This window comes from Hypanus sabinus, chromosome X1 (genome assembly GCF_030144855.1).
Source record: "Hypanus sabinus isolate sHypSab1 chromosome X1, sHypSab1.hap1, whole genome shotgun sequence".
In the NCBI taxonomy this organism is placed as follows: Eukaryota; Metazoa; Chordata; class Chondrichthyes; order Myliobatiformes; family Dasyatidae; genus Hypanus; species Hypanus sabinus.
The window spans coordinates 34,254,272-34,268,756 of NC_082738.1; the positions used below are offsets into that span (position 1 = coordinate 34,254,272).

Below are 14,485 nucleotides of genomic sequence, written 5' to 3' on the forward strand. Positions count from 1 at the left end.
ATCCCTGGGGCACTCCACTAGTCACAGGCCTCTAATCAGAGAGGCAACCCTCTGGCTTCTCCCACAAAGCCAATTTCAGATGCAATTAGCTACCTCATCCTGAATGCCAAGCGACTTAACCCTTGGACCATCCCTTGTCAAAGGCCTTACTAAAGTTCATGTAGACAGCAACTACCACTTTTTATTCAACCTTCTCGAAAAAAGAATCTGTAAGGCTGCTTAGACATGGCTTACCACGCACAAAGCCATGCTGACTATCTCTAATCAGTCCTTGTCTATCCAAATACTTACATACTTACAATACTTACAAATACTTGTACCTCCCAATAATTTATCTATTATTGACATCAGGCTCACTGGCTATTGCCCTATAATTTCCCAGCTTCTTCTTACAGACTTTCTTGAACAATGGAACAACATGAGCTGTCCTCCAGTACTCTGGTCCCTCGCCTGTGCTTGAGGATATTGTGACTATCTCTGCCAGGACCACTGCAATTGCTGCACTAGCCTCCTACAAGGTCTGAGCGGATGCCTTTTCAAACCCTGTGGATTTATCCACCTCAATTTCCCTCAAGACAGCAAGCACCTCCTCATTCATAATCGGGATATGGTCCATGGCCTCACTACTGTTTTGTCTCAGTTCTATAGTCTCTGTGTCTGACTTCCAAACAAATACAGAAGCAAAAATCATTTAAGATTTCCCCCCACCTCTTTCAGTTCCGTGCATAGATGATCATGCTGATTTTCAAGATCACCAATTTTGTCCCTTGCTATCTTTTTGCTCTTCACATAGCTATAGAAACCATTGGGATCTTCTTTCATCTTTTAGTCCTCCTGACTTCTCTCTTAAGTGTTCTCCTTCATTTCTTACATACTTTAAGTGCCTCATTTGACCCTAACTGCCTAAGTCTGATATGCACTCACAAACAAGAGAAAATCTGCAGATAGTGGAAATCCGAGCAACACACACAAAATGCTGGAGGAGCTCAGCAGGCCGGGCAGCATCTATAGAAAAGAGTACAGTCGACGTTTTGGGCCAAAACTATCTGGCAGGATGCAACAAGGTTGTTCTGAGCGTCAGATGTGGGATTTCCAGGAGACTCCCGGCCTCCCTGACGGCCACATCTGCACCAGGTGCATCAAGATGCAGCTCCTTGGAGACTGTGTTAGGGAACTGGAGCTGCAGCTCAATGACCTTTGGCTTGTTAGGGAAAGTGAGGCAGTGATAGACAGGAGGTAGTCACCCCAAGGCTACAGGAGACAGATAAATGGGTGACTGTCAGGAAAGGGAAGGGGGGGGATGTCAGATAGGGGAGAGCATCCCTGTGACCATCCCTCTCAACAATAAGTACTCCATTTTGAGTCCTTGTGGGTGGGGAGGGGGGACAGCCTACCTGGGGGAAGCAACAGTGGCTGTGCCTCTGGCACAGAGTCTGGCCCTGTGGCTCAGAAGGGTAGGGATGGCAGCAGAAAAGGGGACTCTATAATCAGGGGGACAGATAGGCGATTCTGTGTACGTGAAAAAGAAACACAGATGGTAGTTCTCCTCCCAGGTACTAGGGTCCAGATGTTTATGAACACATCCACAATATCCTGAAAAGGGAGGGTGAGCAGCCAGAAGTTGTGGTACGTATTGGTACCAACGACATAGGAAGAAAAAGGGAGCAGGTCCTGAAAATAGAATATGGGAATTAGGAAGGAAGTGTTGGACCACTTCTTTTTACATTACATGTCAATGATATGGATGAAGGAATTGATAGCTTTGTGGCCAAGTTTGCGGACAATGCAAAGAGCAGGTAGTTTCGAGGAAACGGTGGCAGATGGAGTCCAGTATAGAGAAGTGTACATCCATCCAGTTTGGTAGAAGGAATAAAGGTGTAGACTAGTTTCTAAACAGGGAGCAAATTCAGAAATAGGAGGTGGAAAGGGACTTAGGAATCCTTGTGCAGGATTCCCAAGGGTTAACTCTCGGGTTGAATCTGTGGTGAGGAAGGCAAATACAATGTTAGCATTCAGTTTGAGAGGACTAGAAAATAAAAGCAAGGATGTGATGCTGAGACTTTATAAGACATTGGTCAGACTGCACTTGAAGTATTGTGAGCAGTTCTGGGCCCTTTATCTAAGAAAAGATGTGCTGGCATTGGAGAGAGTCCAGAGGAGATTCATGAGAATGATCCCAAGAATGAAAGGGTTAACATCTGAGGAGCATTTGATGATTCCGGACCTGTACTCACTGGAATTCAGAAAAATGAGGGGAGAGCTTATCGAAACCTGTTGAATATTGAAAGGCCTAGATAGAATGGATATGGAGAGGATGTTGAAGAGAGCCCAATGATCCAAAACTCTGAAGTCCTCCCTCCCACTATCTCCTTAGCTACATGTTAAACTATTTTCCTATTCCTCGCCTCAATAGCATGTGGCAAGGTAGCAGTCCTGAGATCACCACCCTGAAGGTCCTGTCTTTTAACTTAGGATCTAACTTCTTGAACTCACTTTGCAGGACATCATCACCATCTCACCTCAGCCTCCTCATTGAAGCCTCTTGAGCCAAAGCCTCAGCTCCTCACTCTAACACTGGCCTAATCACACAATGGCCGCTCCACTTGACCCCAACTTTGTTTTTTTTTAGGCTGCTGCCAATTGACTAATTAACCAATCAATTTAGAAACCAATAACTTGCAAATGTGTCTATTTTCAGCTCCTGCTCGCTGAAACTACACCGAAAGTCTCGAGATTCACCTCTTTTACAATAGCTAAAATATAATATCCTGCAGTTTCTAGTCAGTAAATAGTGAATTGTAGACGTGCATAGTTTATGATTTTCAGCCAGTAATCAAATATTTAATGCTTTCTGATCCAAAATGATGGAGTTAAGACTTGACTCAGGTCTGGAAGCAGCCTTCTCCTGCTGATAAAGCCAGAGACTGTCACCGGGGGTTGGGGGGGAGGAAACAAATAAAACTGCAGGACATCACATTACCCTCTGCAAATCAGCATTGTCAGCTACTTTATCAATGACCTTCCTTCCATCATAAGGTCTGATAATTCACTGATAATTGCAAAATGCTCAATGCCATTTGCAGCTCCTTATCAAGTAAAGCAGCACGTGATCCAGACAAGAGTCGGGGCTGGGCTGGTAAATGGCAAGTGACATTCACGCAACAGAGGAGCAAAGCAACGACTGTCTCCAGCAAGGGTCTGATCTCCACCCCTTACCATTACCAAGCACTATTTGATCCTGGGTCACCGCTGACTTATAATTCAACTGACCAGCCGCATACAGTAAATAGCATGGCTATAAAAACAAAGACAGACCGACGTACTTTATTGATCCCGAGGGAGACTGGGTTTCGTTACAGTCGCACCAACCAAGAATAGTGTAGAAATATAGCAATATAAAACCACAAATAATTAAATAATAATAAATTAATCATGCCAAGTGGAAATAAGTCCAGGACCAGCCTATTGGCTCAGGGTGTCTGACACTCCAAGGGAGGAGTTGTAAAGTTTGATGGCCACAGGCAGGAATGACTTCCTATGACGCTCAGTGTTGCATCTCGGTGGAATGAGTCTCTGGCTGAATGTACTCCTGTGCCTAACCAGTACATTATGGAGTGGATGGGAGACATTGTCCAAGATGGCATGCGACTTGGACAGCATCCTCTTTTCAGACACCACCGTCAGAGAGTCCAGTTCCACCCCACAACATCGATATCCTTCAGCAAGCGACTCACCTCCTGACAGCCTATGACCATCACACTCTCCATTTGCCTGTGAGAGTGTGGCTCCAACAACAGCCAAGGACAAAGCACACTCCCTCCCTCCACCCCTGGCACACAGTGGCTGCAGTGTGCACTGTTTCCAAAATGAACTAACGACTGTCCAGGTTACTCAGACAGCACCTCCCAGACCTTTAGCTTTACCCATCAAGGATAAGGGGCAGGAAACACAAACACTTCCAACCTCCACACTATTTGATTGGGTAAAGTACTGCCATTCCTACATTGTTGCCGGATCGAAATCAGGAAACTTCCTCCCCAACAGCATGGTGGGCGCACCTTCATCAGAAGCACTGCAGTGGTTCTGGAAGACGGCTCACCACTGCCTTCTCTAGGGCAATAAATGCTGGTCATGCCAATGGCACCCAGATTCAGCTAAATAAATCAATATAAATTAGCCGTAAATGTCACTGGACAACAAATCAACAGCAGAGTCAAGTTCAGTGTTAACATCTACGTTACCCCGTTGGCAAGAACTAATTAACTAAACACAAGCCAACATCAGACCTAGGGCCTAAGTGGCTCAGAAACACTCTCATTCAACATTGAAAATTGTTTAATGTAATTTCCAGTACACAAGTGTAAAGGAGAATGAAATAATTGTTACTCCAGATCCAATGTAGCTCAAAATAAAGCACAATCAGATAAAGACACAACAATAATTTCTAAAAACTCAATAAATATAAGTATGTAAGACAGCTTATATACATGGATTAATTGTATGTCCATAAAGAGATGCTAGGCATGGGAATGATCAAGTAGTGGTGGTGGGGGTGGTTTTGCTGGGGTGGTTAAGTGGGTGGAGGTGTTGATCAGCCTCACTGCTTGGGGAAAGCAACTGTTTTTGAGTCTGGTGGTCCTGGTGTGGATGCTACGTAGCCTCATCCTTGATGGGAGTGGGACAAACAGTCCATGAGCAGGGTGGGTGGGATCCCTCATGATGTTACTGGCCTATTTTCAGCACCTTTCTGTACTGTATGTATGTCATTGATGGCGGGTAGGCTGGTGCCGGTGATGCACTGGGGAGTTTTGTAGAGCCTTCCTGCCCGCTGCAGTACCGTTTCCACACCGAGCAGCAATGCAGCTTGTCAGGATGCTCTCTACTGCATACCTGTAGAAGGACATGAGTATGGATGTGCATAATCCTGCTCTCTTCAGCCTTCCCAGAAAGAGGTGTTGGTGAGCTTTCCTCATTGTGCAGTATGTGTTTTGGGACCGTGACAGGTTGAGATGCGCAGTCCCAGGCGTTTGAAACTGCTCGCAGTTTCCACGGCTGTGCCGCTGATGTAAAAAGAGGTATTTTCCTGAAGTCCAGAACCATCTCCTTTATCTCGTTAACAGTGAGAAAGAGGTTATTTGCCTGACACCAGGCCTTGAGCTCTTCCACCTCCTCTCTGTAGGCCTCTGTCAGTCATCGTTGCTGGTGATGAGTCCCACCACTGTTGTGTCATCGGCAAACTTGACAATGTGATTACTCGGGTGTTTGGCCGAGCAATCTGAATGCTAGGTACAAGGATATTGCTACAGTTAAGTGATTCTCAAATGTTAAATATATACATTCAATTTGGATCAAGCTGCCAGTGGCTGAGACAGGCTCGTGGCAGTGTTTAAAAGCCATCTAGGTAAGTACGTGGATAGAGCAGGGTCAGAGGGCTCTGGGCCAAACTTGGGCAGATTAGACTAGTTTATGAGGCAACACAGTCAGCACAGACCAGTTTTCATACAGTGTGGCTCTGTGACTCAGTCAAAGGCCCGCAGATGCCCCTGAAACACAGTGAAACATACTTACCGGTCCTTCCCCTTCCAGTTTGGCCATGTCTGTTTACAAAGCATCTTGTAGCGTTCCAGGCAGGGCTTGTAGTGGTGACGATAGGCATACCCTGCCCGCCGCACTCGCACATTCTCCATAAGCCCCAGGTACTTGATCTGAATTTGCACCACAGCGTCCTCAAATTTGACTGATGATTTTGTTTCATTGGGTTTGATGCATCTGTGGAAGAATCCGGGTTAAACAGGCATGGCAGGCTAACAGAAATCAAGAGGTTGTTAAGGAGGGCCATTTGTTGACAGAGGGTTACTAGTCCACCTAAGGGCATCAACACTGAAGCCAGGCTGTGCATACAAAGCTGCCATCATTATCCATTCAGGACTTATATGACTCTATCCCATATCAGCACAGTCAGCAATGAAACTTTATCTGAAGTGGACCTTGTAATCACATCTAACTACTCCAGCAGCTGAAGAAAATAACCTATGGACACTTTCTCAAGGCAACTAGGGAACGGGCAAGAAATATTGTTCTTGGCAGCAATGCCCACTTCCTGAGAATGAATGACTAGTGAAGTGTATACTGATGAGCAGATGGCATTTGTTTTTCAGGGGCAAAAGCTGCCAACTATTCTGTGGGGTGGGGAGCGGGGGCTGAGGTAGGCAGAATGCCTTTATTTAAAGCCACACTGGAGATTTTTTTAAAAAATCATTGATTGAAACTGGCTCACATCTGCAAAAACAAATTCTCCTCAGAAACAATACCAGCAATACCACCAGCCTTGAGCAATCTGTAGATAAAGTGAAATGTGGGAAAATCTTACCTGATGTAGTTGGGGTTTTTAGCCCGAAGGTTCTTCATTAGGTAACTCACAGAGGCCTTGAACTGAAAGCCAGCTGTTGGTGGTCTCTTCAATAATGTCTTCTTTGAATCCCCTTCGGAGAAAAATGACTTGATTAGCGTGTGCTTGGCCTGCCACATGGCCTTGGAGAGGTCCCGGTACAGCAGGTCATTGTTCTTGTCTATGAATTCTGCACAGTTGTACGTTACCTGCAATGGCAAAAAAAAAGATAATGAGCACCACTTTTCCACCAGCTGTGCCGCTCTCCTGAAGTCTCTCACTCATTTTGGGTCAGGTTTCTCAGTTGGAGGAGCTGTGCTGAGGGAGAGCTACACAAGCTTGGCTGTCCAACCACCAAAGCCTCTCTGATTCTCTCAACTCCCTGACCCAGTAATCCCCAAGGCCCTCAACAGAAAATCCATTCTCCAACCTCTAACCCTCTCCTTCCACCCCACATTGGCTGCTCACACAATCATCCATTGCCCCTCATCCTGATGAAGATTCCCCCTCCACAGCCACTTCCCTAAACCTACCCCCTCTATCTGTGCCCAGCCTCAGATGCAGGTGCCACGTCTTCCAATACATGTTCATATGACTCCAGTACTACTGAAATGCCAGAAGGTTCATCTAACACATCCATTTGTGCCCACTAGATTTTCTCGACCTGTCAGCCACTACAGCTGACAAAATACTTCAAAGTTGAGAAGATTTTCTGACTGCTCTTCACTGACAGGCATATTGAGTGTTGACCATGACAGGAGACCTCATTTATGAATGTAATGGCAAACAGGTTTTGGTCAGAGTACTACAATGTGGAAACAGGCCTAGAAGCAATCCATGCCCTCAGTTCGTCTACCTTGCCTGTATATGCATTGAAATAGATGCTATTCAAAGTGGTAGCCTATGAGCTTATACTCTCATGTCCAACCCTCCTACCAATCTAGTTTAAGTTCTCCCTTGTAATGAAAACAAATTTCCCTGCTAGGATATTTGTCCCCCTCAGGTTCAAGTGCTATCAAAATTCTGTGGATGTAAGAAGTATCAGGAATAGGAGGTTTTGCAAGGAGTGCTCACCTTTCCTGCATAGTGCTGCACACGAAAACAGTTGGCAGGTAGTGTTACATCAGTGATGAACTTGGAGCTCTGGGTCTCTTTGCTCTCGAAATTCTCGTGGCCAGAAAAGATCTGGTTTAACTTCCGGAGGAATGTCATTTCGGTGACATTCCCAGGCCGGAGACATTCTTCATCCAACATTGCCAAGATTCCTCTTTGATTCTGCACAGTGACAGTCAACACAGTAGGTCAGGTGAATGGACATATTCTCCCAGATCCTCCCCGGCACCAGATTTATCTCCTCCTCATACTGAGTCATAATAAAGTAATGTTGCACATTTGATAGTTTAGCGAAGTGGGTATTCCTGATGTGAAAATGTAGACTTGGTTTACCAGTGGAAATCTGAACACCAGACTCAATGCTGTCCTCTGCCTATACAGTATGTGTACACTCAAGTGTGGCCATTGGTTGCTGCAGGAACCTGATTAATTACCCTCTCCTTGCACAGCAACATCAAACCACCCCATCCAGCAAAGGTACAATGGCTGTCCCTGGGAGCTTGCTGATTTGTACAGTTCAGTGTTACATCAGGACATGTTTAACGTGTTTATCAACATTTATTCATTGATTTGCATTGCTATTCATTCCTTTAAATATTTTAAGACTAACATGAACATGTATCTATAGATGAATACCACTTCACATTTGCATAAATGCTTCCACACACGCACACACACTCACAAATGTTGTTAAGCACCACCTTGCACCGATGTGCTCTCATACTATATTTTTATACTTTACTTTATTGTCACCAAACAATTGATACACACACACACACCACACACACACACACACAACAACAACAACAACTCCAAAAACAAATATATAAAGAAACTGAAAGTACATTTTCAATCAGGTCACAGATAATGGCGTTGTCAAAATAATTAATCTGCGTCCATTCAATCCCCTAGAAAACAGAAAACAAGAATAATAGTCAGCAAAGGACATGATTAGTTGAAGCTCATGACACACTAATGGTCAAACTCAGGGGCACAGGCATGATTTAATGATGCAGAGATTAAATTGACCAGAATATTGTAGAACCCATCCCATTGAACCTGAATATATGATATATCCTATACAGGTAGTTCATTTAGCTACCAAATCATTGAGAAAGTTTGTGAATTTTATTAAGTCAGACTTATCCAACTGTAAGATCAGGGGACAGCTTACCTCTCGTACATACTCCTCCTGTTCCTCTTTCAGAGTGAGTTCGATGAAGAGTTGCTGCAGCTTCTCATTGCAGTAGTTTATAACAAGCTGCTCAAAACTATTGTTCTACAAGAAGGAATTCAAATGATTAGAACATTTGAAAGTTTTTGACAAGAACAGACCATTTGGCCCAACAAAACTTTCCAAATTCCTATTCACATAGTGTGTTGAAATAACTATTGAGTTTAGATTTGAAAATCTCTAAAGTGCCACTCTCAAATACACAACCAGGTAGTTTGTTCCATGTGTCCACAACTCACCATGTAAAGAAATGCACCTCATGTCAGTATGATGTGAGCTTGTAAGCATAGCAAAAAGATTTGAATTTGTATAGCACCTTTTAGACCGTCCCAGAGCACTTTACAGCCACCAAAATAGTCACTGTTGTAACATCGGAAGCATGTCAGCTAATTTGTGCGCAGCATCTCCTATAAGCAGCAATGTGATAATGACCAGATCATCTGTTTTAGTGATGCATATTGGGTCTGGGATATCTCCACCTTCCTCCTGAAAGAAAGTTTAGCATTTCATTCAGAAGAAGGCAGTGAGCACTTGAGATTTTGAGCAAAGCTCCCTGGAGAGGGACTCGAACTCTTAGCTTTCAGGCTGTGAGGTGAAAGAAATTAGCATGCTCACCGGTGAGGAAATCACCAAAAAGAATCTGAGTTGTTCCCTGGAAAACCAGGGAAGTGAGTGAAAATAAAAGAAACAACCACTCTTCAGTCCTTAACCACCTACAGAGAAGTATTACCACAAGCTCCTCTCTATTGCTCTCAGCTGGGAGGTCTAATTGTGGGTCAAAAAAAAAAATGGAACAGACATCACTCCATGGAGAGCTAAAAACTGAAAGTACATAGAGAAGGTTTTCAGAAATTCTATTTTTTCTTAAGGATAGTAATGAAAATTCCCAACAATATTCACATTGGATTAACTCAAATGGGGGAGGAAAACAATATTTTGTTTTTCTGATTGTCCCTCCAAGAGGTGCAGACTTGCTGGGAATCCACTGCATTCAGTACACACCCAGGTCATTGCTGGCAACATGCACCATTCTTCAAAATGAGCCTTGGGCAGGTCAGTTGACTGTGTGTCTCCAGAAGCTTTCACAGAGAAGCCCAATTGCAATTTCTGACACATTTGTGGAGTGGCAACACCAGCTAATGAATCCTCTTGCTGTCTGAGAAACACCTCAAAAGTTCCTTGTAGGTCCCATCACTGTCTAGCTGTGACATGTTAACATGGGATAGCTGTGCAAACTGGGCTACTGGGAGCCTTGTTTTCACAGAAAATCAGTTCAATTAGAATGTCTCCTTGACTGGACAAGAATTACAATGAAGTATTACAGAAACTGGCTTTTCTACTCAACACCCGTCTTCTCCTGCTTCTTTCTGTCTCCCTACATTCGCTGCCCCTTTCTTCCTCCCTTCTGCTTCCTTAAACAGCTCTGATGTTTGCTTTGACAATTCACGGTGGGAATAAGTTCCACATTTGCACCACTGTCAAGAGAAAGTACGTTTGTAATTTCTTCCCAATTTCCTCAGCAGATTTATTTGCAGCATTTGCTGCCTTTCTCAGTTCCCATGAAATCATGTAAGAATTCCCTGTGACAGTTTTTACAGGAATAATTATAATGCAAACTTACCTCAAAAATCTCAAATCCATAAATATCCAGCACTCCCATCACCTTCTTCTCCACTTTGCCTTTCACCTTGAACAAAAGTAATTTGAAGTGATTTGGTTTTTGTCATAAACTTGCTTGAGAGGCATCCTATTCTATTTCATTCAGTTGCCCAATTCTTAGACTTCTCCCAACCTCTCCTGAAGATACTGCCTTGCACTAGAATGAGATTCCACAGGCATCAACAGCATTCCCGAAACTAAACTAGGTCTGACATTAAACAGTGCGATAGCAGTCTGTTTGACTGTGAGGAGCATCATAGCCAAACTGACACTGTCCTTAACTGACATCTCCTGTTTGGAGTTGGGTGGGAGGAGGTTTATTTCATTGAAAATCAATTCTTGGACCCAAGTTGCTGAAGTCAACTGTGTCTACATAGGTGGTTAAACCCGGGAACCTCAGGTTATATTGTTCAGTATAGATTGAGCAATGCAAATGCTCTCTGAACCAAATAGTGAGTCTGTAATACCCAATTTATTTCCTTCATTAATTGTTATAGCTCCTGATATATAGATTAATTTGACTCAACTGAAGTCTATCTATTTCCCCATCAGATACCAGCAGCTTCAGGTAACTGCAAGGTTTCAACTCCATTGAATCCAATGTTACAGTAACAATGGCTTTTCTAGTAATTGATTCCCAATATGATTCCAACAGAAATCTCTTCTGTGCTGGATTACCTGTATGCTCTCGTTGATTCGGTTCACCAACCAGTTAAACAAGCGGTCATAGAGGTTTTTTGCCAAAGCATCACGTGCATAGGAACTCTGCATAAAAAAAAAGTGACGTCTTCATTGTAACATTGCTGTGGGAGTTTGAAATGCGGTTAATCAGTGAATGGGAACACAAGAAGTGACTTCACACAGGTCTGCAGTTGAATATTTAAAAAAGCAGCATTTTGCAGTAGTTTGCAGAGTTTGAACTGCGGCCAATTAGTGAACAGGATTCATTAGCAAGGGCAATTAATATAAGGCAGGGGCGAGCAGAGCGGCCATTATGTGAGTGGGCCAGTATTAGTGTGGGGAGGCTTTGGCTCATCAGGCTGAGACGAGCTCAGGCTTGGGCAAGGTAAATATCTGGTAACTCTCTTCTTCTTCTTTATTCACAAACAAGGGGAAAATTGTAGATGCTGGGAATCCAGAGCAACACACATAAAATGCTGGAGGAACTCAGCAGGCCAGGTTGCATCTCTCAAAAAGAGTACAGTTGACGTTTCAGGCCAAGACCCTTCAGCAGGACTGGAGAAAAAAAGATGAGGAATAGAGTTAAAAGGTGGGGGAACGGGAGGGAGCACCCCAAATTGAAGAGGTTTTCTAGAAGCAGGATGATGCAAGTGTGGCTGACAAGGGAAGTCAAAGCCAACATAAAAGCCAAAGAGAGGGCAAAAATCAGTGTGAAGTTAGAAGATTGGGAAGCGTTTAAACACTAATAGAAGGCAACTAAAAAAGTCATTAAGAAGGAAAAGATGGAATACAAATGTAAACTAGCCAATAATATTAAAGAGGACACCAAAAGTTTCTTCAGATATATAAAGACTAGAAGGGAGGTGAAAGTAGATATCAGACCGCTGGAAAATGATGCTGGAGAGGTAGTAATGGGGGAGAAGGAAATGGGCAGATGAACTTATTAAGTCTCTTGCATCAGTTTTCACTGTGGAAGACACTAGTAGTATGCTGGAAGGGGGCAGGTGAGTGAAGTTACAGTTACTAGGGAGAAGGTGTTTGGGAAACTGAAAGGTCTAAAGGTAGATAAGTCACCTGGACCAGATGGCCCACACCCCAGAGTTCTGAAAGAGGTGGCTGAAGAGATTGTGGAGGTATTAGTAATAATCTGTCAAAAATCAATAGATTTTGGCATGGTTCCAGAGGACTGGAAAATTGCAAATGTCACCCCACTTTTCAAGAAGGGAGGGAGGCAAAAGAAAGGATAGGCCACACACACAAACACAATGCCGGAGGAACTCAGCAGGCCTGGCAGCATCTATGGAAAAGAGTATAGTCAACATTTTGGGCCAGTTAGTCTGATATCAGTGGCTGGGAAGATGTTGGGGTCAATTGTTAAGGATGAGGTTTTGGGGTACTTGGAGGCACATGATAAAATAGGCCAAAGTCAGCATGGTTTCCTTCAGAAAAAGTCTTGCCTGACAAATTTGAATTCTTTGAGGAAATTACAAGCTGAAGGCGTTTGACAAGGTGTCACATATGAGGCTGTTTAACAAGTTAAGAGTCCATGGTATTACAGGAAAGATTCTGGCATCGATAGAGCAGTGGCTGTTTGGCAGGAGGCAAAGAGTGGGAATAAAAGGGATCATTTTCTGGTTGGCTGTCGGTGATTAGTCATGTTCCACAGAGGTCAGTATTGGGACTGCTTCTTTTTATGCTATATGTCAATGATTTGAATGACAGAATTGATGGCTTTGTGGCCAAGTTTGCAGACGATACAAAGATAGGTGGAGGGGCAGGTAGTCCTGAGGAAGCAGGGAGTCTGCAGAAGGACTTGGACAGATTAAGAGAATGGGCAAAGAAGTGGCAGATGGAATACAGTGTCAGGAAGTGTATGGTCATCCACTTTGGTAGAAGAAATAAAAATGTAGACTATTTTTTAAATGGAAAGAAAATTCAAAAATCTGAGGTGCAAAGGGACTTGGGAGTCCTCGTGCAGGATTCCATAAAGGTTAATTTGCCGGTGGAGTCTGTGGTGAGGAAAGCAAGGGCAGTGTTAGCATTTATTTTGAGAGGACTAGAATATAAAAGCAAGGATGTAATGTTGAGGCTTTATACGGCACTGGTGAGGCCTCACTTGGAGCCCTTATCTAAGAAAGGATGTGCTGACACTGGAGAGGGTTCAGAGGAGGTTCACGAGAATGATTCTGGGAATGAAAGGGTTATCATATGAGGAATGTTTGATGGCTCTGGGTATGTACTTGCTGGAATTTAGAAGAATAAGGGGGGCTCTCATTGAAACCCACCGAATGTTAAAGGCCTTGATAGAGTGGGTGTGGGGAGGATGTTTCCTACGGTGGGGAATCTGGGACCAGAGAGCATAGCCTCAGAATAGAGGGACGTCCATTTAGAATGGAGATGAGGAGGAATTTCTTTAGCCAGTGAGTGATGAATCTGTGGAATTTGTTGCTACAGATGGCTGTGGAGGCCAAATCATTGGGCATATTTAAGGCAGAGGTGGATGGATTCTTGATTAGTCAGGGCATGAATGGTTATGGGGAGGAGTCAGGAGATTGGGCCTAAGAGAAAAATGGATCAGCCATGATGAAATGGTGTAGACGGAATGGGCCAAATTGCCTAATTCTTTAAGAACTGAAAAGCAGCTTTGTGACTGTGGATGCGTCTAAACAAAAAAAAAATCCAATAGCTATCTTTGAAATGTGCACAGTTGGGTGTGGCAGAATGGGGGAGTGCTTCACCTCTAGATCTTGGTTTTGAATACAATGTCGAGGGGTGGGGAAGGATACAGAAGAAATTAGCTTAAAGTTGTTTTCAATCAATCCAATCTGTACAATCCAACTTTCTATAACTTTTTAGAACAGGTTATCAGATGCTTTCAACAATTTACATCCAGGTATCAAATAGTCTCAAGCATTAACTACTCTGTACAATTTGTTCCCAGCTAATACTGAGTATTACTATATACCACTTGCTCCTGATACCCTTTTGCAAATTACTCCCAGGTATCAGTTGCACACTGGACATCTTACTCCCATATACCTATTCCTTAGTCACAGCTTCACATCAGTTTTAAATGCAACACTTTACCTGAGCAGCAGTTAATGTCATTTTCACTTTCTCACTCTTGGCTTGCACAGTGCGAGAGCAGAGAGCTTGTTCCAGAACAGTCTCATCGAGGTCAATCAAAGTGCAGATTTCTCTCAGTGCTGGAGATGAGAACAGAAACAGACAGCTCACATCCAGGTGCTTGAACTCACAGCTTCCAGTATCATTCTGGGGAACCTGAGCTGTCTTACCTCAAAGACTGATTCACCTGTCTGAACCACAGTGGCCAGAACTGAACAGAGTACTCCAGATAGAGTCTAAACAGCCTTTTTATGAAAATTAAGTTTTACAGCTGTCATCTGGCT

At 43.6% G+C, this 14,485-nt stretch overlaps 1 protein-coding gene across 2 annotated transcripts in view; it reads right to left on the minus strand.

Moving 5' to 3' along the window:
• LOC132384471 (unconventional myosin-Ib-like) overlaps window positions 1–14,485 on the minus strand; it is a 64,253-nt gene that overhangs the window by 19,107 nt on the left and 30,661 nt on the right. For both annotated transcript variants that reach the window (XM_059955624.1, XM_059955623.1), the window contains exons 10-17: window positions 14,163–14,281; window positions 11,073–11,159; window positions 10,357–10,422; window positions 8,676–8,780; window positions 8,347–8,409; window positions 7,463–7,663; window positions 6,371–6,597; window positions 5,569–5,769 (exon numbers count right to left, since the gene is read on the minus strand). In XM_059955624.1, the coding sequence (XP_059811607.1) occupies window positions 5,569–5,769; window positions 6,371–6,597; window positions 7,463–7,663; window positions 8,347–8,409; window positions 8,676–8,780; window positions 10,357–10,422; window positions 11,073–11,159; window positions 14,163–14,281 (1,069 nt within the window). The remainder of the gene's footprint in view (window positions 1–5,568; window positions 5,770–6,370; window positions 6,598–7,462; window positions 7,664–8,346; window positions 8,410–8,675; window positions 8,781–10,356; window positions 10,423–11,072; window positions 11,160–14,162; window positions 14,282–14,485) is intronic.